Source organism: Meleagris gallopavo, chromosome 2 (genome assembly GCF_905368555.1).
Source record: "Meleagris gallopavo chromosome 2, MGAL_WU_HG_1.1, whole genome shotgun sequence".
Classification (NCBI taxonomy): domain Eukaryota; kingdom Metazoa; phylum Chordata; class Aves; order Galliformes; family Phasianidae; genus Meleagris; species Meleagris gallopavo.
In genome coordinates, this window is record NC_139405.1 from 17,706,796 (window position 1) to 17,732,669 (window position 25,874).

The window sequence follows — 25,874 nt, forward strand, 5'->3', positions numbered from 1 at the left end:
TTTGTCATATCAGTGTAAGGAAGATGGTGAGCCTAATTATTGCTCACAGCCTCGGGAGAGCAGGGGAGGATGGCAAACAAGCTTGTCCTATGACCCAGAGCACTTTGCTTGTTGACTAATGCTATCAAAATTTGGAACCCATTAGTGTGAATTCTACTTTCCCCATTGCCTGATTTTGGCTGTGCAGGGGTGACCACTGGTGGCTTGCTTATAGTTACATGCAGGGCAGGAGCCCTGGGTGAGGAGCTGAAGCCCAGCGGTGCTACATCAGGGTAAAGCAAGCCGGGGCTCGCACTGAGGTAGGCGGGAGCAGAACAAGGCCAACTGCCTGTCTCAGTCAGTGTGACAGAAATAGAGTTGATCTCAATAAGATCCCAGCTCTTTATTCCTGCTAAGTTCTCACTTCCAATTTTAGGGTTGCTGTAAGCAAGCTGAGGAAGAGGTGGTTTATCCTATGGATAAGGATGTGCCTGAAGCCCAGCTGGGAGGAGAGGGGTTGCTTGAAAATGGGTATAACTCAACAATCTGCTGTGCAGGGAGGGCCCAAGCAGCTCAGGAGTTGTTTCCATCACACCAGCATGGCCATACATGAGACAGGTGAATGAAACAAGGAGCAGCTCCCTCTATGTCTAATGGCTGCTTGCACCAGAGGAGGCTGGGCTCAGCCACTTGGTCTGGCTGAGCAAACATCTCTAGGCCCACAGGTCTGCACATCCACGAGAATGTTAAAGTACTAGCCGTGTGCAGAGCTTCCCCTGCCTGCTGCCAGGGAATACTGATGCTCTTTTTGACAGACGTGAGATGCTGACAGCTCCATCTAATACAGATAGAAACAGGGGGTGGTGGAAACTGGTCCTGAAAGCTAGTAGACAAACAGCAGCTTACCATACAAAGCCTCCACCATCAACAAATATGTTAGGATGTTCTCTTAGGACAAACATTCAGAGTGACTTTGTGATGGTTCTGTTAGTTTCCCCTGCAACACCAGCGAGCACAGGAGTACAGCAGGGCTGGTAGATGTGCTTCACTTTACAGCCTTGGTCCTTGCAGGACTGGGAGCCTACACATGAACCATGGCATGCACAGCCCTGAAGCCAGATGCTGCTGGCTTTTGGGCAAAGGAACAAAGCTATGGCTTCCCCATAGGGATGGTGCTTGCAGTGAGGGGTTGGGTTTGCCCAGTCTGTACCTACAGTATTGCTCACTTGGAGCCTGGTGGGCTCTCCAAAGTACTGTCCTGTGCTGCTAGACCCAGCATGCCTCCCATGCATGTCCCTCTGCAGATCCCAGGCCAGCACAATTGGATATTTGCTTCTGGGAAGGACACTGTGTAAAAGCAGGGTTTGTCTTAGGAGATCAATAGGCTCTCTGGGCACAGGGTAGAGTGGATCTCACCCAGCTGAATGCCAGTAACTGTGGCTTCCTCTCTCAGGGCTGCTGTTATCTATGCAATTACCTTCCAATAGGACTGATTTGAGTAATTTACCTTCTTGGTCTCTTTTTCAAGACAGGAGGACCAGTCTTTATCACCCCAAACTATGAAGCACAGCTGTGGCAGTGACTCCTAGTGGGGTCTCTCCAAGCCTCTGGCTCACCAGCTTAGTTCCCCACCATGGGGCCCTTCCTTTGGCAGCACCAAGGATGGGCAGAGTGAGGAATCTCACCCAGCCCCTAGGAAATGGAACTACAGTCATGTCTGAGCTGAGCATGGCTTGTAAAGGTCCTAGTGCAGCCACATCTAGAGTGCTATGTCAGTTCTGTGCTCCTCAGTTCAAGAAAGACAAGATATCCTAGAGAGAGTCCAGTGGAGGGCCACAGAGATGATGAAGGCCTGGAGCATCTTTTGGACGAGGAAAGGCTGAGAGACCTGGGGCTGTTCAGCCTGGAGGAGACTGAGAGGGGATCTCATTGCTGTTTATAAATATCTAATGGGAGGAAGTCGAGCAGATGGAGCCAGGCTCTGTTTGGTGATACCCAGAGGCAGAACAAGAGGCAAGGGGTACAAACTGGAGCATAGAAAGTTCCACATGAATATGGAGAAAACTTCTTTGCTGTGAGGGTGACGGAGCACAGGAACAGGCTGCCCAGAGAGGCTGCAGACTCTCCTCTGGAGATACACAAGACTCATCTGGATGCCTACCTGTGCAACCTGCTGTGGGGAGCTGCTGTAGCAGGGGTTTGAAGTAGATGGTTCCCGAGGTCCCTTTCAACCTCTAGGAGGTGGCCTATCCTGCCAGGTATGTAAAAATACATTTGTTTTGAAGCTTTGTGTAAAGTCCTGAAGAAGAATTGAAATGTTGCTCTGTGTTGCCTTTGTTCAATGGTGTGAACCAGGCTGTGGCTGCCTTGCCCAGCATTGCGGAGCACCTCGTGTTTATCGACAGCAGCTCTCCGCTGCGGGGCAGGATGAATGGAGCACCTGTCTGTGGGCAGCGCTGGGTCTGTCACTCACACTCAGCCTTCCTACAAAAACACGAAGTCGCACGTGGCTTCCCTTCACTTTTCTGCAAAGAGCATCTCGTGCAGGCTCACGGTAGTTAGAACGGGACTATTGGCAGACGCATCCAGCTGAAGCCTCTTAGTTGAACTCCACACTACGTCATCGCACCCCTTCTTGCGAGGACACGGTGCTCCTCGCCCCGAACTTGGAGATGTGCGGTTCCCGCTTCGCTCCGTCGCTCCGCTGCTCTGACAGCGCCGGGGCGCGAGAGGGGCGCGCGCTGCACGTCCGCGAGGAGCAGCTGCCGCCGCGAGGCGCGAGCCGGCGCCGCGCCCTTCCGATTGGCTGCCAATGACATCACCCGCCCCGCCCCCTCCCCCGCCCCGCTGCTCGCCGATTGGTCACCGGCGCCGCCCGTCACCTCCCGCCCCACCCCCGCAGAGCCGTACATTTACGCGGTAGCAAAAGAGAAAGTAACGAGGATGGTGCGGGTGGCGCGCGGGGCGGCGGGCGCGAGAAACAGCGGCGTGGGGCCGCCAAGAAGTGGGACGCACCGGAGCGCGCCGCGCCGGTGAGTGCGGGCGGATGGCGGCGCGGGGCCGCCGAGACACGAGGGTTGGAGGTGCCGGGCCGGGGAATGAAAGTTTGGTTCTGCGCTGCTTCGGTTCGCTGCGGTTTTTGCATGTTTTCTCCCCTTTCTTTAGGGAGGTGGGCTGTTTGCCCTTTTGTTGTTGTTGTTGTTCTAAAGCGTGTCGGGCGGAGAGGCTCCGCTCTCGGTTATCCTTTTTCTAGACAGCGAAAGCATGAGGGATTTTTCTCTTTTTCTTTTTTTTTTTTTTTAGGGTCGCCCCCCCGGTCCGCCCCCTGCCCGGCTCCGTGCGTGGGGACGCGCACAGGGTGGGGGGAGCCCCGCGGGCGGCAGGAGCGCTTGCGTTCCGCCAAGCTGCTCGGAACCCGGCGTTTCCTGCTTTCGGCGAGATTTTGTTCTTGTTTAACTCGGTGTTCAAGTTTGCAGCTGTCTCTGCGCATTGAATCAAAAGCCGATTTCATTCCGGCTCGCTGGAAAAGTTGCACGTTGCCGCCGACGCGTTGGGCTGCGGCGGCTGCCGGCCGTTCGCTCGCTGCAGAGCGCGGTGCTGCCTGTCTCGCGCCGGGGTGTCCGAACAGCCCCGCACCGTCTGCGTGCGGACCGCGGCCTCCTCCCGGCGTGCTGCTCCGCTTGCTTTTCGCGTGCGTGCACGTAGCGTTGCTGAGGGGTCGGGAAAGGTTCTTCAGCGAGCGGGCCGGGAGCCGTCAGCGTGGGTTGTGACCCGTGGGTGATGGGTGTCGGGGAAGCGATCCGTAGGTTTATGTGATGCGCTGATCTGTTTTCATTGCCTTTCTCCCCCCGCCGCTCTCCCCTCCCCTTCTTCTTTTGCAGGGGGATCTTGAGTTCTTCTTAATTTGCTAGCTCTCAGCCTCCTCATGCCTCCGTCTCCCTTAGACGACAGGGTAGTGGTGGCACTCTCGAGGCCGGTGAGACCTCAGGATCTCAACCTGTGTTTAGACTCTAGCTATCTGGAACCCGCCTCCTCCGCCGGCGAGAGTCGCCCCGGTCTGCTCGGCGCAGCCGTCGTGTCCCTCAAGACTGCGAATCTCACGTATATGCCCTCATCCAACGGCTCTGCCCGCTCCCTGAGTTGTGGATGCAGCAGTGCCAGTTGCTGCACTGTGGCAACGTACGACAAGGACGCTCAGGCCCAAGCCCACACCAGCACCAGCAGCGCAGCGGCCTCCCCGTCCTGCCCCGCCAACCAAATGGTCAACAGCAATGAGAGTGCCGGTGGCCTGAGCCCCCTGGGCGGGGTGGGCAGCCCGGTGTCGGGTGGCGGCAAGCAGCTAGCCAGCATCAAGATCATCTACCCCAACGACCTGGCCAAGAAGATGACGAAATGCAGCAAGAGCCACGCGCAGAACCACGGGCCTGTCATCATCGACTGCAGGCCGTTCATGGAGTATAATAAGAGCCACATCCAAGGGGCTGTCCACATCAACTGCGCAGACAAGATCAGCCGGAGGAGGCTCCAGCAGGGCAAGATCACTGTCTTGGACTTGATCTCTTGCCGGGAAGGCAAGGACTCCTTCAAGAGGATCTTTTCCAAAGAAATCATAGTTTATGATGAGAATACCAATGAGCCGAGCAGAGTAATGCCTTCCCAGCCCCTCCACATAGTGTTGGAGTCCCTCAAGAGAGAAGGCAAGGAACCCCTAGTCCTAAAAGGTAACATTCCTCCTTGCCCCCCACGTGCTGTGCAAGCGTTCCGCCACACACCTTGCCGATGGTTGAGCTTTCAGCATGGCTGTGCACTTCTAGGAATGTCCCTGTGCCTCGAAACACAGCTGGCAAAGCATGTCTTCCATGGGCGGGTGGTGGAATGGGCCACTTGGCAGTGGTGAGGTGCTTGCCTTCATCTGATGGTTGTCTTTGAGTAGTGGCAGGGTGGGAGTTGAACGAAGGAGGAAGCGTGCTTCCTGGTGGCTGGCTGTGTAGACAAAGAATTTCCCCCAGTGTTTTCTCGAGGTATTTATAGCCTGAGGGGCAAAGGTCCAGGAGAGTATACTTCACTTTTAGCTTGCCAGACTGACCTTTACTTAGCAGCTTTATTTTAGTCTATGTTAAACTCAGCTCCTGGGTGCTGGAGATGGGCAGAGGGAGAGCAAATGAAGAACAATAAAGGAGACATTGCATCATTGACCAGCTGACAAAACTCAAGAAGCAATCCAGTCTTGCTTTGGTGAAACAGGGTTAGAGTAATGGACAGAGGGAGCTGCTCCTCTAGAAAGTGGTCGGAAAGGGTAGTGATTATATGTATGCATGGATGCGCACTTCTGTGTTGTTTTTTTTCCTCCTGTAAAGGCTCATTTTTTTAATGTATTTTTACCCTTTTTCTTAATATTCTGGGGAGGAACAGTCCCACTTGCCCTGAAGTAGCATCCAAGGACGCTTCCCTTTCTTCCTTTTATTTTGTAGCTCCTATTTATAACTATGCTGCCCTCTATAAATCTCTTTGCCCCTGGGTATTTACACCATTTAGAGGCATGGTTGATAGAGATTGGCTATGGTACTGTGAAACTACTGGAGGATTTGTCTGTACATAATTCACTTGAAAATAGTAACTTAGTAACTTGTACAGAAAAACCAGCCTCCATGGTGTGGTGAAAGTAGGGGTTGGTCTGATAGTTTAGTTCGTTTTCTTCCTTTATGTTCATGGCCGTCTAGGAGCTACAAGTCCAGTGCAATACTCCCCTTTTAGCATATACTGTGGAAACTTAAAATTCTTCTAGCTCCAGCAAGCATGTAGTTACAGTGCTGCATGCTCCCAGTATGCTATTAGTGCCTATCCTGTCGTGATGATGCCCTGTACCTGCACAAAAGGGAGAGGTGCTCAGTAGGGTAAGGTTACCCCTGAGGTTCTCTCTCTCTGATGGCCGTTATTCTGTTGCTGAGTCCTTACAGCTAGGCCTACGGCTTGTACTGTGTGGTCTTCCTGCCCTTAGAAAAGAGAGATGCTGAAGGTGTCTGTCTTCCATGTCTCTCTGTGTCACGGAAGCTTCTACCACTTCAGGCTGTACCTGGAGTGGGAAGCTGTGGGGCTGCTGGGCCCTGTGGGCAGCTCTCTCTGAGGTTGGCCACCATTTCCTGGGTGCTGCACAGGGCTTGGCTGCTTGCTTGTGGGATTACTTGGGCTATTTTTGGTTTTCAGCTACTGAGAAATGTGAGCATCTGTTTCGAAGACCTGCTTAGGAGAAATCCCCTCCCTGAACTTCTTCTGCCAACAGATCTGAGACACTGCAAGTAGACAAAGGAAGCATAAATCCCTTTTTTTTTTTTTTTGGGTGTAGGAATTGGCTGGACCAGGGCAAGCCTCACTTGGGGAAATAAGTGCTCCTGCCACCACCTCACCTTCCTCCCTTCTCAAAGGAGGCTTTAATGGAGCTCCCTTCCAACCCAGGCCATTCTATGGTTCTGTGAGTTCACCATGTAGTAAAGCAGTGCTTAGGAAGGCTCTGCCTCATTTTCTGAGCCTGAGGAGTGGTGCTGGCCGTACAGTTGTTCATTTTCTCCCTGTCAGATAGCATTTTTTCCATCACGCCCCAGCAGGCCAAGCGCTAACACTATGTGTGCATGCAGGCCCGTGGCTGCAGACACCAAAATGAAACCAGAGATAGCTCTTTGCCACTTCTTTTTTTTTTTTTTTTTTTCTTCTTTCCCCTCCTTTTTCAAGTGGTTTTTCTTGCTTGCTGTAATCCACTCCTAATTTATGGCCAACCCATCTGATGCCTGTGTTGTGTTTGCAAACACTGGTTGCTAACCTAGCCGGCCAAGTTTATGTCCCCCTGATCCGGTGCCACGTTCTCCATCTTTGGTGCTGCCTGTCAGCCCGCGCTGCTCTTTGCGCGCTGCGGTGTCACGTTGTGGGGGGAACCCGATCGGCAAACCCAGGGTTGGGTTACGGCCCTGGCTTACCGCTGTCCGGCAGCAGCATGGCCCTCGGTGTATTTAGGGTTAGGTGCCCCACTCTTTTTAAGCACTGTTTCCAAAGGCCACACGGCTCTATAGATAAATGTATGGATGGGGTGCCTGACTAGGCTCAAGTTAAAAAGAGGTTGTCTGATTTATTTTTAATGTAACAGACTGACATAAACTGATGCTGACAAGGGAGCGCTGGGCTTTACAGGGATTTTAAGAGCTGTGTGCCTCCCTTTGTGTCTCCTTGCTACTTCCTTTAATATGGAATGTCATTTTCAATTAAGCTCTTCAGAAGCAAAGATTTGCTCTGTTCTTTGTTCAGAAGGCACAGCAGCATTTAGAAGACTGACATGATTATTTCATTTTTTTATCAAAAAGGTATCGTGTTCTTCACATTGGTGTTACATGGGCTTTTGCAGCCTAAGCGATCAAGGGCTGAAGCTGCTGCTCAGTTGTATACAAAGTATGAAGCATTCCTGTTCTTCCCTGTGTGCTCACAGCTGTTCTTGTTAGACCCCGGTGTTCCATTCCTGCTGAAACCTAAAGGCCTACTTTGTGTGGATGTGTCTTTTTTGTCCAGTACTGGGATGAGAGGAGAGTGATGGGAGACCATCAATCACCTTCCTGCTTGATGATGGCAAAGCTGCGTTTTTTCCCAGGTTAGCTCAGGGACCCAGTGCCCACTTTCCTACCCGAAGCCCAGCAGCACATTGTGGTGGGACTGTCATGGGATAGCAGCAGTGTATTTCTGCCTTACTGGAAGAATTTGCCATCCGTGGGTGCATTAGCTCATAGTGAAAGTGGCTTGCAGTTTTGGGCTTTTTGCATGCTTTAGTTTGCTCCTGGGACATAAAAATAGGAAGTGGGGAATGCTTTGGCATTCAAATGAAAAGTATTATTTTACACAGAATGAAGTGTTTAGGTTTGGAGTTGAGTGTCTCCTTTCAAGTTAAATTAAATCTACAAATGAACCAAAAATGAAAAAGTGTAGTGCCTGTGCCAAAACATTTCAATAGTTTTTTTAAAATGAGAAGAGTTGCCTTTGTCTCCCTAGCCCGTCCCTGGTGGTATTGACTTCACCTTACCCATCTTCCTCTGCCTTGCGGACCCAGCTGTGAGAGCCTCATGAACCCACTGTTGCCTTGGGCTCAGTTTTTTTTTTTAAAACTCCTCTGTTTGACTGAGGGAAAACCAATCCAGATCAAAGGTGTGATGTGAAAATTTGCTAATAATCCCAGTTTTCCTCTGTACTGTGAAGTGGTGGTTGGAGCACTGCAAGGGGCTTGGGGAGGAGCGGAACGGTTAGTTACTTCTCTATTCTTGTTCCTGATTTGAGGAGCTTTTTTAAACTCTGGTTTGCAGTCTTCTCATTGCTTGTCTAGCAGGGAAATAAATTAAGTGGCTGGGTCTCGTTATAGCAAGGAGCACAGAACCTGCCAGCAAACCACTTTGTGCTCACTGCTGTGGTCTAAGAATAGCTTCAGATCTCTTACCAGCGCTGAAGTCACCTATCAGAGAAGTTGAAACAACTACAAAGGGGCCGAGAGACCTATAAAAGGAATAAGCGCCTGCTTTACGTTGTCTCGTGTTAACTCAAAGGACTGTGATCAACTGTCTTTGGAATACCTGATGTTTTCGTAATCTGTTGCAAACACATGATTTATTATTATTATGTAATCCAGCAGTGCCAGTGTTGCTTTAAGCCCTAATTGAATTACACTGCAGAAGCGCATTCAGGAGTAGAACTTGACACAACGGTCAAAAAATCCAGCTGTCCAGCAAATATGTGCCTGGCGCTTATTTCCACTGGAGATCTCCACTGAATAATTATTAGGTCATGGCTGAAATAGGGAAATGTGTATTTTTAAGTGTTAAGTAATGCGTGAGATGCATCCAGTGTGTTTAAAATGTGTTCCCTTGGTGCTGCAGAGGAAATCTGGCCTCATCAGTCACTGGGGGAAAAACTTCTGCTGCTTCTTCACAGACAGAGATTTCACCTTCGGTTTTCAGAGTCTGATTGCAGGAGCTTGAATATGTTTGTCAGTAGTAGTATTTGAGGTTTGAGAAGTTGTCAACTAATGCACATAGGCTTCTATTTTTTAGGATCTATTCATGCCTCTTTGTTTTTTTTCTCTTGAACAACAGCTGATATTTGTTCTTTTTTACTATGCTTTGGAGCCTAAAAGTTCTTAGATTATCTTTGATTTACAGCACCTCTGAAGTGGGGGATCAGTCACTTGTCTTTAGGCTATGACTCTTTCTTTACTCTATGGAAAACCATATTACAATTTATTTACACCAGAAACACTAAAGTGAAAAAATGACATGAATGGAAGCAGCATTCCCATAGTCTTAACACTCATCTATCTTGCACATTCATTAACCAACTGGGAAAGAAATTTTTCTTAAATATTTAGCATAAGCTTGCAGAGCTATAGAAGTCACACTCTGCAAAGAAAAAGAACACTGTTAATCTACTTAAAAGAAGACCTAATGCTTTCTCACTCTGCAAAAGATAAGACCACGCGTGGTGCCTTGGCCTTGTTGGGAAGTTGCTGGTGGGCTTGGGGAACATTGGCTGCAGGGAATAGAAGGCTGACCTGAGTAGAACAACTGGCTGTTGCCTGAAGCTTGGTGTCTAGCTATTCAGCTGGATCTGATGAGAGCAAGCTGGGGAGAGATACCCCCTTGAGCACTGCACCTGCTTGCTTACGCTGGCAGGGCCTTCAGGGTTTTTCACAGTGAGCTATGGTTTTAGCCTGATGAATGTGTTGACAGTAGTTGGAATGGTAGAGCTCCAGCGTGCACCAGTGCCTTTGAGGCTTGGCTGGGATGGAAAACCAGCCAGCAGTCCTGGCAGTGCCCCTGCGTCCCCTCTGTGGAGGCAGAGAGGGAGGCTATTACGACAAGCTCACCTGGAGGAGCACTGCCCCTGCTTTCAAAATGTCTCAGCATGGCTATTTCTGCAGCTGGAACGTCCCGGGGCAGTCATGGTCTGTGCTGCGTGTTCAACTGATGCTTTATGCCCCAGCAGCTTCAGCAGTGAATCTGCGGGGATTTTTAATGCCTTGTGACTTTTCAGTACAGGAAACTGCTTCAATTAATATCTGTGATGAAGGCAACCTCGTGCCTGGAAGCATCACAGCCCACTGGAGGTGGTTTCAGTGCATCCTCCTACTGCTGTGAAAGCTGCTGGTTCCCCAGGAGCACGCAACCTCCGGCAGGTGGTCTCAGCATGGCTCTGGACTTGTACAGCATAGATTCACAGAATCCTAGGGGTTGGAAGGGACCTCTGGAGATCATCTAGCCCAACCCCAAGCTAAAGAAGGTTCCTGATAGGAGAAAGCAGCTTTTTAAGTGCTTAAAGGACAGAGGAAGATAAGCAAATTCCTTTCCTGTGTGGTGCAGAAAAGGGGGTATTCAGACTGGGGATAACTGACTAGATACGAGGGCAGTCTCAGGGCAAGGGGAGCTCTGGCCAAGGCCACACAGTGGTCATTCTCTCACATCTTCTGACACAATAGGCTTGCTGTGAGACCTTGGACGAGTCATTTTACCATTTGTAACACTGAGCTCATCTCTTACTTAGATCACCAATTAAGTGTAGTGGACCCAGATCCATCCACAGTCACAGCAGTGCTCTGAAACAACACATCTGTCTTGTGCAGAAAGTGGGAGAAAGAATAACAGGCACCCTTTTCGCTTCCTCCCTTAGCAGTGCATCCTTTCTAATGTAATACACAGTAGATTCTGATTTGCCTGTTGATGTTTTTGTTGACTTAAAAACCTCAAGGTTCAGTTTTATTTCTCTGTTCTGATGAACAGATTATATCCTTGCTAAAAGGAGCCACCGTGAGCAGCTCAAGGTCTGGAAGGAGCACAAACTTGTCCTCTCCTTCCACTTGTTTTCAGTGGTGCCCCTAAGAGCACATCACTACTCCCACATTGACCTGAGCCACCAAGTCTGCAAGAAGCCACCAGTGCCTTGTAGGAAAGGAGTATATAAACAGGAGGGAGAATGACTGATTACGAGGGTGGACAGTGATTGGACAAGGGGGAATGGCTTTAAATTGAGACAGGGGAGGCTTAGGTTAGATATTAGGAGGAGGTTTTTCACACAGAGGGTGATGACACACTGGAGCAGGTTGCCCAAGGAGGTTGTGGATGCCCCATCCCTGGAGGCATTCAAGGCCAGGCTGGGTGGCAGCCTGGTGTGGTTGGTGACCCTGCACATAGCAGGAAGTTGAAACTATGTGATCATTGTGGTCCTTTTCAACCCAGGCCATTCTATGATTCTCCCAGAGGAATGAGCCTCCTGTTGCTGTCGCTGCTTGTCCCCACATGAATTACTATATTTGTTAAAAAGAAATATATACTTTTTTTCCCCATATATATTTTTGCAGTGGTTTTAAGAGATTAGGAAAATAGGTGAGAGAAGTTTGCTAGTTGAATTGACTGTTGCCAGTTTATGATGCTAGAGTGAGATACTGAGGCTTAAGTAAAGCAAGTGGCCAGTAATGTGTTAAAGCAAAAGCTCTTGTTAAAGCAGTTGACCTGTATTATGCCAGTGTTGGACTCTAATTCATCTTGGTCATCATAAGATACTGGGAGTTTTGACTGTGAACACTCAATGTGATTAACCTCAAGGCAAACCATCATATTTCTGTAGATATTTTCCTCTTAGTTCTGTAAGGCAGTATTACATCTCTATCAAGGAATAGTACACTACTTATGCCTCCTGCGAAGTACTGTTTATTTATGTGTAGAGGCAAGACATGATGTAGTTTTGATCTAGCTGAAGACATTCCTTGTTTGATCGCTGTTTAATTCTGGCTTTCCTAAGTGTAAGTTTTCTCCTTCCCTTGATGCTGGAATATAGGTTCTAGCCATGCTTCCTTGTCCATTAGGACTGTTGTGCAACGCTGGGTATCCTGATGGCCAGGATGGAGTGAGCTGCCAGGTGCTCAGCCTTGTAGCACTGGCTTAGGTGCCAGTTGGGATGGGATGGCCGTGGTGGTGTGGCAGTGTGGGGACTGCCTGGCATCTCACTGCTTCTGGTAGTTGGCTGTTTTGGACAGTGTGGTACTAGGATATTTCAAGGCAGTTTCCTTTACTGGATATGAAGAAAACTTCATATGCTTTGAAGCAGATTGCTGGAAAGTGTCAAATCAGTGCCAGATATAATTTGTAGTCAAAAGGAAGGAAATTTTTTATTTCTTTTTTTAAAGAGGTTTTAGATCCAGCAGGATTGAATGGCATTCACTGGTGCGTTCTAGTAGAACCCTGCTTTCCTTTCACACTGTTGCAACGTGTTGCTGGTGTTTCTGATGCAGAGGAGCAGTGGTTTGGGCTGGAAAGGAGCCTGCATTCATTCTCAGCAGAAACAGAACGGCTTGCTCAGTTGCTGGAGTGAAGCTGTCCTGAAGAGGTTGCCCTTAAAAGGGTAAAATGAATAAACAGATGACTGAACCATGAAAATGTCAGCCTTCTCTAAAACTTGCTAATTAAACAGAAACGTCCACTCCTACACACCCGGGATTACAGACTGTCTGAAACTGTGCTGAGGCCCTTCTCCCTCTTTGGATGCACCAAGCCCGCTGTGCTGTTTTGGTCCTCATGTATCCCAGAGCCTGGAGGTCCCATCCATTCTGCTTCTGTGAAAGCAGACTTGTAACTCCTTGTCAATATAGAACCATTTGTGGTATCTTTATAGCATGAATAGTTTCTGTTCCCTCCCCCATCACTTCCCCTGCCTCCTTTATTCATAGCTTCAGCATTTCTTGATGACCTTTTTGTTAATATGATTTCCAATGGGAGCATTTCACAGTAGAAGTATGTATTCCTTCAGGGCTTATGCTGATATTTCCAGTGATTATTTAATTGGACTTCACGTTAGCTTAAATCCCCATGGGAGAGCATACTTTTGCTATGAGAAGTTGTAAAGTGTCTAATTTTGAGTTTCTGCTATAAATGCTTGCCCTTCAGGGAGGGCAAGTCCAAACCTCATCTGTCACTGCAAAATCGTCACAGTTCAGGATGTAGGACTTAATTTCTTGTTCCAAGTTACATTCTTGTATAGCTTGAGCTCCTCCTCTTACCTTTCTGATCACTCTCTGAGAATAACAGAATGCTTTGAAGGATGCAGTCCTGTGATGTGTCCCTTTCTCCTGTGAGCGTTCTTTTTTATATTTTCTCCTAAATGGACAAACCCGATGCTTACTCAATGTGTAGGGGCCTTCCAGTTGCAAAACTGGAACTTCTGTCTTGAATTCATATGTGTGGTGACTTTAGGAAGGGCTGGTGAGTTGTCCAGAAGCACTAGTGGCATCTCTTAGGAGAGCTGGCAAGGGAGGTATGTTGCTTTCATAGGTGGTTTGTGTGTGCAACTTTTGTTTGAAGCAAAAAACTATGTTTAAGACAAACAAATAAACAAAACAAAACCAACCCTCAAGCTGAAATCCTAAGAAACATTCCCCAGTAGCAGTTTATATATATATATATAATTTTATATATATATATATATATATATATATATATATATATAAACTTTTTTCTAACTAGAACTAGCATGGATGACCTTGTGCTTTCTCAGAAGAGAAAAAGCAATGGGATGACAGCTAGCAATGTGAAGAAGCAAGTCATATGTTCAGGTGTGAAAGGTATTGTGGATGAAAATGTGGTGGAGAGTGAGTGGTAGACATGATGGAAGGAAATGAGTGGAGCTGAGCAGAGCCTGTGTCTTTTGGCAGAGGGCAGTACATTAAGTGACCTCTCTCCTGCACACCTGGAATGTGTCCTTCAGGGCACCCAGTTGCTCTGTTCCTGGTGTGAAGTACTAGAGCAAAGTAGATAAGAGGAGGGGCTGCAAGAGGCCAGCAGGAGAGGATGTATGATGGCTGTGAGCCGCAGCAAGTTGAAACTAGAAATAATATGCAAATGCATGCGCATGTGCCTCGATGCTAGGGGACAGCATAAGTCTTTTTATCAGGTCAGACTCTCAACTTTTCAGGGGGGTCTCAATGCAGCCAGGTCAGGGACGTGCTTGTAACTCCTCTGGGTCAGAACTCATCAATGAAACAGCATCTCAGGGTAGTTCCCACATGGAAAAAAACTGACCTCAAGTTCTCTGGAATGCCTGGGCTTGCTTTTTTTTCGGTATTTTTGTTTTGCTTTGTTTTGAAGTCCTATTGGCAGCTTGATTAGAGGGAGAGACTAGATTAGATTGAGTGTATCAAAGTGGAAGCTGTTCTTTGTGAACTATGTTTACTTTCACTTTTTTGTTGCTTGTTTAAAGTTTAATCTTTTGCGGCAAGGCTGATGCCAAATGCCATGTGGATGATGAGGAAAGAAGCCTTGCAATGGGTGGTTTGAACTTCCTGCAGACAGTTAAGAAGTCTGCCTGTAGGATTGGAAAGGGAGACGTAACTCACATGTTGGTAGCCACACGAATACAAAAATCTTTAGTTATTTATATTTATGAGTTCTCCCACCCCCAGTTCTCCAAAATCAGTGTTGATTCTTGAGACCATTGAGGATACTTACATTGCAAAAGGATGGTGAATGAGGTTTCTGTTCAGAAGAGCTAAGTATGGTTGCAGTTATGTTTGTTTGTTTGTTTTTATTCCATTATTTAACAGCAGAAATGTACGGGGACAGTCTTAGCATCCTTGTATTCTCTTGTACCTTGACTGAATTGAGATGTCAAGTGGGCTTGATGCCTCAGTCTCCATCCAGTGTTTTTTATGAAAACAAACAAAACCCCCATAGTTTTCTTGAAGTCAAAGGAGCTAGTTCTAATTTTGTTTGGTTGAACGTGGTTTGACATGTCCCTACTAGTTATGAGAGAGGAGAATTGTCCTTCTCATCTTTTCCTGCTGTGTGGGCCAAATACATTATCTTCAACCACAGCACAACCCTTGAGCTCTCCACAGCAGTGAGCATGAACCTGGCCATGCTGAGGGGAAGGATGTCTGTCTTGGGTAACAGGAGCACTCCTGCCGTGCTGGAGTTAGCCCTGTTGCTCAAAGAGGTGTGGGAAATGCTGTTCTCTGTAGTGTCCTGAGCATTGCACACCGTGTAGGCCTAGCCCTGCTTGAGGCAAAAGCAGAGGAAGGCTGAGGGAGTACTGCAGGAGAAATATGGGGAGCATAAGGGAAGTCCCTTTCTGTGTCATCTGATGGAGATAGGACTGGTGGAGCTCTGGTTGGGTTAAAGCCCGGATTCAAGGCCATACATTTCTGCAGGCCATGGGTTGGTATTGTGAAGACATGATCCCGGCGGTTGTCCCATCTTGAGAGTGGCCTTGGCCACGACTGGCCGAGAGCTCTGCTTCAACCTGTAAAGCTGCTTTTCCCTTGGGGAAGAAAGCGAGCTGTGATGGATTTGCTGCTGAAAGCGCACCCAAGCATGCAGAGAGGATACACAACAGCACGACCCAGATGAGCTCATGCTTGCTAGCGGGTGCCTCAGCACACCCTGCACATGCAGTGGGAGCAGGGGGGTGGTCCAGGACCAGATTCTGCTGCCCACCTGGGGTGGTACAGGCTGGGCACCCCCCAACCCACAGCACACCTCTATTTGTATGGGCTCAAGTCGCGTTTGCTTAACCTTGAGGCATCCTGCTCTTTGAGTTGACTTGACACAAAGTCATCTGTTCATTAATAACACAGAAGCAGTTTAATTGTTGTCTTAGTGGAAAAATACATGAGACTGTCATCAGCTGTTGCTTCTGGCAATGCTTTCTGCAGTAATGTAAATAAATGAGGTCACAGGTTTAAAGGAACAGGCTGTACTTGCACAAATTCAAAGCGTCATCTTAAACAGATACGCACCAATTGCCTGAATGTCTTATATTGTGGTGCTGTGCTCATGCCACAAACGTTAGCTGCTTAAAGCTGTAACATTTCGACCTCAAACACAGCCACATCTAGCCGTAGGGCTCGGTTTGTTGTGTAGGTCCTGTCGCTGTCACAGAGAGCAGAACTCGGCGCTGCCCTCCGTTTCCTGTGAGGAGCTGCAACCACCATGAGGCCTCCCCTCAGCTCCTCTGAGCGAACCCAGTGGCCTCAGTTCTTCTTACACACCTTGTCCTCCAGGCTCTTCTCCATCTTTCTAGGCCTCCTTTGGACACTCTCTGATACGTCTTTTCCTGATAATTCACAGCTCTATGGGATTTCTGCTTTTGTTGCATGTGAATTTTGGTTTGGTGGTTTTGTTATGGTTTTTTTTTTTTTTTAGGTTGCTTTGTGGTGTTGTAATTGAGGATGAGTGGATCCAAAAATCCATCTGAATAGCTTTCAAAGCTGTATAAAAGGTCTGTTTGTCTGTGGGGATCACGTGTTCTATCTAAATGTGGATCCTGCATCTGCAATCTGTCATGTATAAAAAATGTCCCTGCTGTAATTGCAACAGGTATTGCTCTGTCAGGGCGTTTTGTGCTGCTTGACTTTGCCTAAGGTGTCCCTACTGTGGGAGAGGAAGCTTTACTATGGGGTAAGAATCTCTTTCGAGGTAGGAAATATGTCAACTCTACTGAAATGTATCACAAAGCAAACCCTGGCTTATATAGAAAATCCTTGTGGAAGGCATCCACAAGGATAGAGTCCAGCCCGTCACTCTAGACAAAACCACTGATGAAGAGGTATTGCAAAACATGGAGAAGGAGGGTGGGTGTTACTGTACTCCTTGCATATTTTTTTCCATTTTTCTCCCCTTATAAATCCCTTGCACAGAACGTGTGCAGATAAAATGTGTTGGTTTTCCTTTCTGTAAAGATGGCTGTTCCTATTGTGAGGTCACAATCCTTTGCAAAACTGGTCACCGTGTTTCTACCGCACATTTTGTGTCTGCTTTGAATTATGCGCTCCTTTTCATGATGGCAAATGACAGCTGCTATTCAGCATAACTTCTGTGCCGTTTGCCCCTGCTTGATTTGCTCTGAGCTCTGGCTCCTGCCCAGCTGCTCACCTGGCCTCGAGAGCACAGAGTGGCTTCAGAGCTGGAAATATGCCCACAGCTGCTGCGTGGCAGGGGATCGGGAGGCATCATGCAAAATGTCTGTGGGCAGGTGGTTGCAAAAAGCCTGAGCAAACAAGTATGAATAGCTGGAGTGTATACAATGCTGATTTGAAGCTTCCTAAAAATTTTGATGTCTCAGACAATCCCTAGCCTGTGGTCATTCACTAACTGTTCTGGCAGGACAGAACAGTGGAATATTTCACACAGCTCATGCAGTGATAACTGCAAACATCTCTGGCCCTTCACATCAGTGGTGAGCAGAAGCACTGCCTGCTGATGCCTAGATAGCAGGGCAGGCTGTCTGCTGCAGAGGTCCTGCTTCCTTCATTCCTTTCCTTATAGGAAAAAAGACTGAATATCCAAGTGTGCTGGACATCCTTGCATGCCTGTTGCTTTGTTTGGGTGTGGGTAGGTTCAGGCTCCCTGACAACTTGCTCAGCAGCTGTTTTGGAGCAGCGTGTGGGATGTTCTCTGTATCTGTGTGAGGGCTGTCAAACTGGCTGGATGGTTCAGGCTTTTTACCACGCTCTGGTTATTAAAGCTATGTGATACCTTCAAAGATGGAGAAGATGGGTTACAAGCATAGCATTCTGTAATGGTGTAGCTGGTATGTCTGCTAGCATTTTGCTTAGTCAATATGTTGTGCCTGAGAATTTGAGTGTCCTACTGGAGGTGAGCACACAGCTGCATGTGAGCCCCATGGCTGGAGCTCAGCACTACCATGCATGCCACTGGTTCTTCCCAGTGGATGTGTTGCCTGTCTGCTGCAGCTGCAGTGGTGGAGGCTTTCTGTATTACAGTTAGCAGCTGAAAATCTGCTTTTAAAACTCAGCTTGCCTGTGTGCTAGTGAGAGGCTTCTCACCCACATGTTGTGCCACAGCCCATTTTTACATTTCTTTTTCCCTCTGTGACTACATCTTGTTGCATCCTTTCTGGACACCCATTCTTGTCCATTGCTCCATTGGTTGGGTGTCTGAAGCAGTTCAGGTTAGTGATCTTCTCCAACTAATGTCCTGAGAGGGAGCTCACTGTAAGTTCTCCAACTCTGCTGTGTGCTTAGGGTGGCTGGTGAAGGGTGATGTCAAAAGGAATGCAGCTCTGAAGAGTGCTGAAGCAGTGTGGTCCTACGTCCACTTGTGGCTGCTGGCTCCCAGAAGGCTGTGGCGGAGATGGAAAGTGAGAACTGACCCCAGGGCCACTGCAGCTCCTTGTTCTTAGGACTGGTTCTTGAGGATCTCCACGGGTTCTGGGTGTTGTTTGAACAATTATTTAAGCTGGATGGATTGCTTGCCTGTGCAAAAGCAGTGTAAGTGTTGGAGTAGGGTTGAGTTGACTGAAATGTGGTCACGGTTCAGCCTTTAGCCTAGACTGTTGGTTTGGGTGAGATGGCAGATGGCATCATCATGGTGACCCTCGTCTTCTCTGTTGTTCTTGAGCAGCCTGCAAAGACTTTTCAGCCCCCATAAAGACCGGGTGGTGTAGTTTGCAGATGAGCTCAGACTTTTGTCCTTGCCTTTTCTTCTGCGCTGTGCCCTGTTACAACAGCTTTGTGAACAGAGATCTTTAAGGCAGATGTGTTTGTGCTTTGTCTGGTAAACTGCAGAAACAGCTGAAGATAAGCATGCTTTTGAGGCATGGGAAATATTCTGCATTTTGAGAGCGATTCATGGGTTTCTGGGAAAGTTAGTTACTAGCAGTATGTGAAGGACAGGAAGAAGGTGAGATCAGACAGGCCCAAGGACTTCTGTAGCTCTGTAGCATGCTGTGTCCTGGTGTCCATCCAGAAGTGCCCCGATGTGGAGGCACTCAGACCTCTCAGGCTTTGGTTTGTGCTTCCTTGTCCCATCTTCTGGTGTGTGGCCAGGCCAGTGGTTTTGGTGCTGTCTGAATGATGGGAACTCACCTGCCCTTGTGCAGAGGAGGTGACTGAGTAGGGGGATTGCTTGAGGAGTGGAGAGTACAGGAAAGGAAGCAATAAACCTCCTTTGTGCAAAGAGTGGAAGGCGAGTTATGGCCACCTGCCTTCAGCAGAAGGACCCAGGGCTGCCTGCATATTGCGAGCCTCCAAAGGAAGGTCTGGGATTTAAAATTCACCCCTGTCTAACTGTGCTTGTTTCCCTCTTGTTGGCCAGTTGCAGGCATATAAATAGTGTACATGGGTTGTAGCTGGTTCTCCCTTCTCAAAGCTGGCTGTGGCCTGGTGAGGGGCACTAGTGCTATCAGGTACAAAGATGGACCCTGGGTGAGCACTGGCACCAAGGTGTTGGAGCTGCAGTGCTCAAGAGTTGGGTGTCTTTCTAGCTGAACCAAAGCCTGCATGACGGCTTAAAAGCCTTCCTTTCGCTAGATCGTTGTGAAAGAGCATGGAAAAGGCAAATAACCTTTTAGAAGGAAGGGAAAAAAATAGCAAGATGGTGACATTCAGCATTTGTTTTGGCTGGAGTAACTCTTTCTAGTAATCTACATGTAGTTTTCCCCTTCCTGGAATTTTTTGGCTTTCATTTAATAAAGTGCAGTTGAGCCCAAGCACTTGGCTGGTCTCGGCACAACACGTGGCCCCATGTACCCTGCTCCAGCAGAAACCTACATGTCTGTGGGTGGCAGGAGGGTATGGCTGCCCTTCTCCTCCTGTGCCTCTCTTCCCAGGCGCGGAGGCGAGCCACCTGTTAACATTACATCATTGGCTCCCAAGAACGCCGTCGTACCAAAGGCCCGAAACAAAGTGGTTCTTCTTGTATTGTTTGCACTCAAAGAGCTGATGTCATGCCAGCTGATGTCATTGTGTGCTTTGTGTAATTGCTATGGAAACTGGGCAGGTGGGGAGCCCAAGGCTGATGTAATTGCCGAATGAGGTGTAGAAAGAAGCTCTGCTTTTCTTCCTAGTTCTGCAGAGCTGCCCTCTTGGAGGGGGGGCGGAAGGGGAAGAAAAAAGGGGGAAATTGCTGCTTGAAAAAGCCAGCAGTGTGACTTGCAGTAGAGCTAGGGGAACATGAGCCAAAAAAGTGACTTTTCCCTTCCCCCTCAAACCCATTTCCCAATCCATATTAGTGTCCTAAAAATAACCTGCTAGATATATTCAGGCAACTGGGACAGAAAAAGGAGAACTGTTTGCCCCATGTTAGGCAAGCACCTTGGTTGTTGTTACATTTCAAGGTGTGGCATTGCTTTGTCTGACTATGCGGGCATGTGCTGTTCTCAGGAGCCAAGGCTGCGAGCCTACGTGCTGTCCCCGAGAGCTGCGGGTGCCCTATAGAGGTCTCTAACCAAAATATCTACTTGGTCTCTCTCCCCAGGAGGACTCAGCGGTTTCAAGCAGAACCATGAAAACCTCTGCGATAACTCCCTCCAGCTGCAAGAGTGCCAGGAGGGGGGAGGCAGCAGTGCATCCGCAGTGCCCCCCACACTACCTCAGTCCATCCCCACCACGCCGGACATTGAGAATGCCGAGCTCACCCCTATCCTGCCCTTCCTCTTCCTCGGAAATGAGCACGATGCTCAGGACTTGGAGAAAATGCAGAGGATGAACATAGGCTATGTAATCAACGTGACCACCCACCTGCCCCTGTACCATTACGAGAAAGGCATGTTCAACTATAAGCGGCTCCCGGCCACTGACAGCAACAAGCAGAATCTCAGGCAGTATTTTGAAGAGGCTTTTGAGTTCATTGGTAATTATCCTTGACTGGAACTACTTTCTCCCCACTACCCCCTCCCCTCACCTATTACAAGAATCTGGAATGAATTTTATGCTTTGCTAACTTCCCCGAAGGCTGTGTAAGGTCACATTTACTTTTGTTTAGATTGTCAGAAATACTGAGCACCTCATTTCTGCTGTTCATTTCTGGCACATCTGACTAAGTAGCCCAGAGGTACAATTTTATCCACTGATAGCGATGCCTACCTCTAACCCTCCAAATCTGGGTCTTTTCCACCCCTGCTTCTCCCAGCTGAGATTTTTGTCATTCCCTCTTCGTGATTCCTTTGCATTTCCTAGTCTTCACAGTGGCTTCTAGCCAAATTTTTGTAGTAACTATTTTTAATGACAGCTGAGTCTTCCCTAACTCAGTTTTATGAGAGAAATGACAAACTTTCCTACTCCGCTTATTTTATCATTAGATTTGTAACTTCAGTGTATGTGTGGGTGAGTGGATAGCAGTGAAAACTAGTATTAATACGCTTCAAATTCCTGTAGGCTGTGAGACAGTTCACTGTGAAAATGCAGCTGCATCTGAAATTGGGGAGGTAGCTGAGGAAATGAAATTACTGTGTCAATCTGAACCTCGCTGTGATTCACGCAGCATATACCTCAGTTTGGTTGGGGGGGCTGTGCCTTCAGCTCTGGTCGTCTCTACTAAGCCCAGACAGTCTTTTTAAGTGGAGCTGGTCATTGAGGACGTTAAGTAATACTGAAACCTTGTGAGGACCTTTCCTTGTTCTTCTCTATGTATTTGTGGGCACAGCTTCCTGCAGTGTACACACTGAGCTCAGCCTTTTGCAGCACAGTGGATGTCTGCTGGTGTTTATCCAGTAGTAGTCCATGTGTTTAGACATTTCCTGAAACATCCTTGTGTTGGGGAGGAACCATGGCTGTGATGATTATTATTATTTTTTTTTTCTCTTGCTGAAGCTGGGCTAATCTTATTATCAATAGTTCAGGTTTGATAGTGGAAGCCAAGATGACGAAAGCATACTTCTTTGCCACATCACAGCTTAGGTCCTTAGCTGACCCCATGAACTTATTGAAGTGGACTCGGGGCTGTCTTCCTTGATTCCTGCTCTCAAAAATAGACTGTTTATGGCTCTTGGGTGAGAGCATTTGTGCACAGCTCCTCTGGAAATTGACCCTGCTTGTGCTGGCTCTGTGGGATGCTCTTGAGCTCACCAAGGATCCAGCCCTGGTCGTGCAGCTGGGGCCTAGGGTGGGAAACCCAGGCCTATCATATTCTGGTCCCATCTGCCTTGGTGCTGGGTCTCGGTGCTCTTGGGTGCTGCTGGTTCTGGCTGTGTTCTGGTTAGCAGGAGATCATCATGCAGCGTACGTTATTTCAGTGAAGGTGAGTAAGCAGAACACTGCTTATACTGTAGTTTTGATGGCAGGCAGCATTAGAACTCAAATACAACTCAACGTTAGAACTCAACAACTCAAACTCTTAAGTTACAGACTGTATGTTTTTTTAATTGGTTTGATGACCTTACTAAGGGCAGAGAAAACAGCCTTGCTCTGAAAACATTTAGAAAGTATTTTGAAACCCATTTTCCTTTCCTCTTCAATAATTATAGCTTGAGGGGCTAGCTTTGTTTTTAATAAACAAATAATTCTCCATTGAGGTTTTTCTCCTTAGCAAATTTAGCTAGCTAGGGGAGTAACTAGTCAAAGTTTTCCCTCCCTCAGGGTAAGCTTTTTAAATTTCATTTGAGACAATAGGGAAATATGTAAACAGGAGGTCATTGGCATGTATCTATTTAAATAAATTAGAAAACGAACATAAGTTTAGTTAAGATTAAGGGCATAGGAAGTGAAGCTCAAAACGCGTGTTAAAAAGTGTTTGGAGTTTTGAGTTTCTTAAATACTGGCAGATAGAAACATAGAATTCAGCTTCCTTTAAGTTTTCATAATACAAGTGGAACTTGTGGAATAAGATGCACTTTACTCTTTGTGGGATTAGATTCACACCAAAACCTGTGAGCTAAATTCATGTTCTCCTCCAGATTAATAAAAGGAAGTACACTGAAACGTCACATCTTGAAAGCTTTAACTTCCATTTTCAAAGTAAGCTGTGGGAAATGAAGATGCTGTGGCAGTGACTTCCTCCTCTTTCCCAGGTCCTGTGCTTCCAGGAGCTTTTTTCGCTCTTGCATCTCTCTGTGCAGATGATATGTTTTGGCGGAGAGCACATGTACATCTGACTGCACGTGTGTGCTGTCCTTTTCCTCTTTCCCCTCGTTCTTTCCTCGCTGCTCCTAGAGAGATGTTTGGGAAAGGTAGCCTTTGGCAGAATGAGGTGCTCCAGTTGCTAAGGGGCAAAGATGACAATACCCTTTTCACGCAATGAAAGATGATTAAAATTGGGCTGGGAGGCAAAGATTCAGTTGAAACAGACAATTTGCTGTGCAAACTGGCCTGTGTGCCTTAAGTGAAGTAGCTTTGACTCCCTAAAGGAGGGAGGACTAGAGAGGAAGAGGAGGAGATGCTGCTGTGCTTCTAGCCAAATAGAGCAACTTTTTACATCAAGTTACTTTTCGTTGCACCGAGCTTTGCTAATTTACTAAATAGCAGAAACCTTACTTTCTTCTGTTGTTCTTGTTTTCAGAGGAAGCCCATCAGTGTGGAAAAGGTCTTCTCATTCACTGCCAGGCCGGAGTGTCCCGATCTGCCACCATAGTTATTGCGTACTTGATGAAGCACACGCGCATGACCATGACGGATGCCTATAAATTTGTAAAAGGCAAACGACCAATCATTTCTCCTAACCTTAACTTTATGGGGCAGTTACTGGAGTTTGAGGAAGACCTAAACAATGGCGTCACCCCGCGAATCCTCACACCAAAGCTGATTGGTGTAGAAACTGTTGTGTGACGGTGAAGCTGCAAAGAGGTGGTCAATGAAGGGGTTAGCCTGTTCTTCACCTGATTTAGGGCAGTGAGGGATGGGCTGTGGGGTTTTTTTTGTTTGTTTGTTTTTTTAGCTTCTGGGTGGGGAGGGGGTTGCAGCAAACTTTTTTTGTGAATAAAAACCTTTTTTTGTAAGGAAAGGTTTTAAAAGAGATCCAAGAACTTGGCCATGTTTGGGATGCAGTTGTGATTTCCTTCCCGGGCACTGATAGAGCAGAGAAGGTTTGGAGCAAAAGGAGTAGTTTTTAAAATCCAAAAGCCAAGAAGAAATATTGGGCTTTTTTTTTTGTTGTTGTTGTTTGTTGGTTGGTTGGTTTTTTCCTCCTCCTCCTCTCCAGCTACTCGTAGAGTTTATGGCTAAGTAGTCTGTGCAGGTTCATAGACTGAAGAAACCTAAGTTGAAGACAAAACACAAACAGCCAAAACAAAGCAGAAAAAACTTGCTGAAGCATGAGGGCCTTCGTTCTGCAAAGGCGTTGCTACAGATCACCTAGCAAATCGCTCACTGACGCAAAGGAGATGAGAGCAGCTTAAAAAGTCTGCAGGCACTTTTCACACTCCTGACTCAAACTAAAGAAGATAAAAAAAAGTTTATTTGGCGTGTTTCATGTTCCAGTTCTATTTTTCTATTTTGGGGTGTAAGGTTTTAACAGAAAGGGACTTTGATCATTCTATGCCATATGCCTTCACTGGCTTCTTGTGCAATAATAATTTGGGATTTGTTTTGAGTGTTCAATCCAATTAGAGTTGGCTGCCCACTAATAATAAGATAATTTTTAAAACCTAATAGTGCAATGGCAGCTGGCTTGGTTCAGAAGGGATAAGTGAAAGCAATTATTTTGTTCCTTTATATGATTTTGATCCTAGTTACAGTGCCATAAACCTTGTTACATATGTATATCAGAATGTACAAAAATCGAGAACGAGCAAAGTTTATTTAAAATATTTTTCGCACAAAATATTGGTGTGTTTCAGTTGTCTATGTAAAATAAATTTGATTATAAAAGCAAAAAATCCTGTGGGAAATGTGTGTCCTTTTATTTCTTTATCAGTTTTCCATTTGCTTTCTGTCGGATGGGCTTTTGGTTGTGCTTGATTTTGGGGGTGGGGGGGTTGTTTTTGTTTGCTTTTTCTTTTGCAGTGTACAATGCCCATTGACAAAGCTGATACCTTTTGTTTGACATCTCTTCTTCAGTGTCCTGTTCCTGTCCTCTGCTGATGGAATGTGTTTTCTTTATTTCTTGCTGTACTCTTGCATCCCTTGCTTTCAGTAGCCGTGTTTTTATCTCCTAGAAATACATTGAACTTGGAGCTGTTTAGATGAAATTGCATGACTGGGGTGAACTTTTTGGGACAGACCTACAGCTCAACAGTTATTTGAAAAAATAAGAAATAAACATTTTCCAATGATTCCTTTTCATCTTCCTGCAATTAGCTTACCTTCTGTGTTTCAGAACTAGTTTCTAGAGAGAGATGAGTGTCCTTCTGTTTGTTTTTCCCTGGCCTCTCCAAAGCCTGCTCCTTTAGCAGTTCCATGATCCCTGGTCCTGCTGGAATTTTTCCTTCTCTTTGCCCACTTTTCTTTCATCCTTTCCCTTTTCCAGTTGTGTCACTGTTAAGTGTGATGTGTATCGCAAGGCTTCTGCCCAGCAATGTCCCTTAGGTGGCTGACTTCTTTTGCTTTCTTTGTTTCTATTTTTTTTTTTTTTTTTTTTTAATTAATGGTATGGTATAAACTGATCTCCTCCAGACTGTTACCAACTTAAAACTTGTTTGAGCCTAAAATGAGCTAAAAAAACATTTCTCGTACGATTCTGTTGTGCAAGCTGATATATCCCAGGAAGCCTCGTAGCTGTGAAGGTTTTTCCTAGGTGAAAACCAGTGTGGACTGAACCAAGATTAAAACAGGACCTGTCGGAAAACTTATGTATAATCACATTAGACATGTATATTTTTGTGGACATTTTACTTAAAATGTTGTTACTATACCGATATTTTCTTGAAACGTATCCCTTTATTAAATTATTTTTCTACTGGAACTGATTTTTTTTCTTTCCTATGGTTGGTCTCTTCAGTGAGATGCCCTTGGCAGGGAGCGTTACCCAGACTTCAGGCTCCAACTGCTGTGGGTTGAGGACAGCATGCTGCGGTGGGAAAAGACATCCCTCCCAAAAGATGGGCTCCTTTCTTTGCCCTTGGGCTCAGCCTTTTTCAGCTGTTCTGCATGAACTGCAGATGGCTGCACCTGGGTCATGTTATTAGCGGGCGGAGAAGAGGTTAAAAAAGCTCTTTGC

The 25,874-nt window shown here is 47.0% G+C and overlaps 1 protein-coding gene across 1 annotated transcript; it reads left to right on the forward strand.

Annotated features, from left to right (window-relative positions):
• Positions 1-2,856: 2,856 nt before the first annotated feature.
• On the forward strand, positions 2,857-25,619 carry DUSP10 (dual specificity phosphatase 10). Its single transcript, XM_003203827.5, has 4 exons — positions 2,857-3,011; positions 3,861-4,700; positions 20,262-20,636; positions 23,280-25,619. Exons 2-4 carry the CDS (start codon positions 3,905-3,907, stop codon positions 23,543-23,545), a joined length of 1,437 nt encoding a protein of 478 aa, XP_003203875.1. The 5' UTR covers positions 2,857-3,011; positions 3,861-3,904; the 3' UTR covers positions 23,546-25,619.
• The last annotated feature ends 255 nt before the right edge of the window (positions 25,620-25,874 follow it).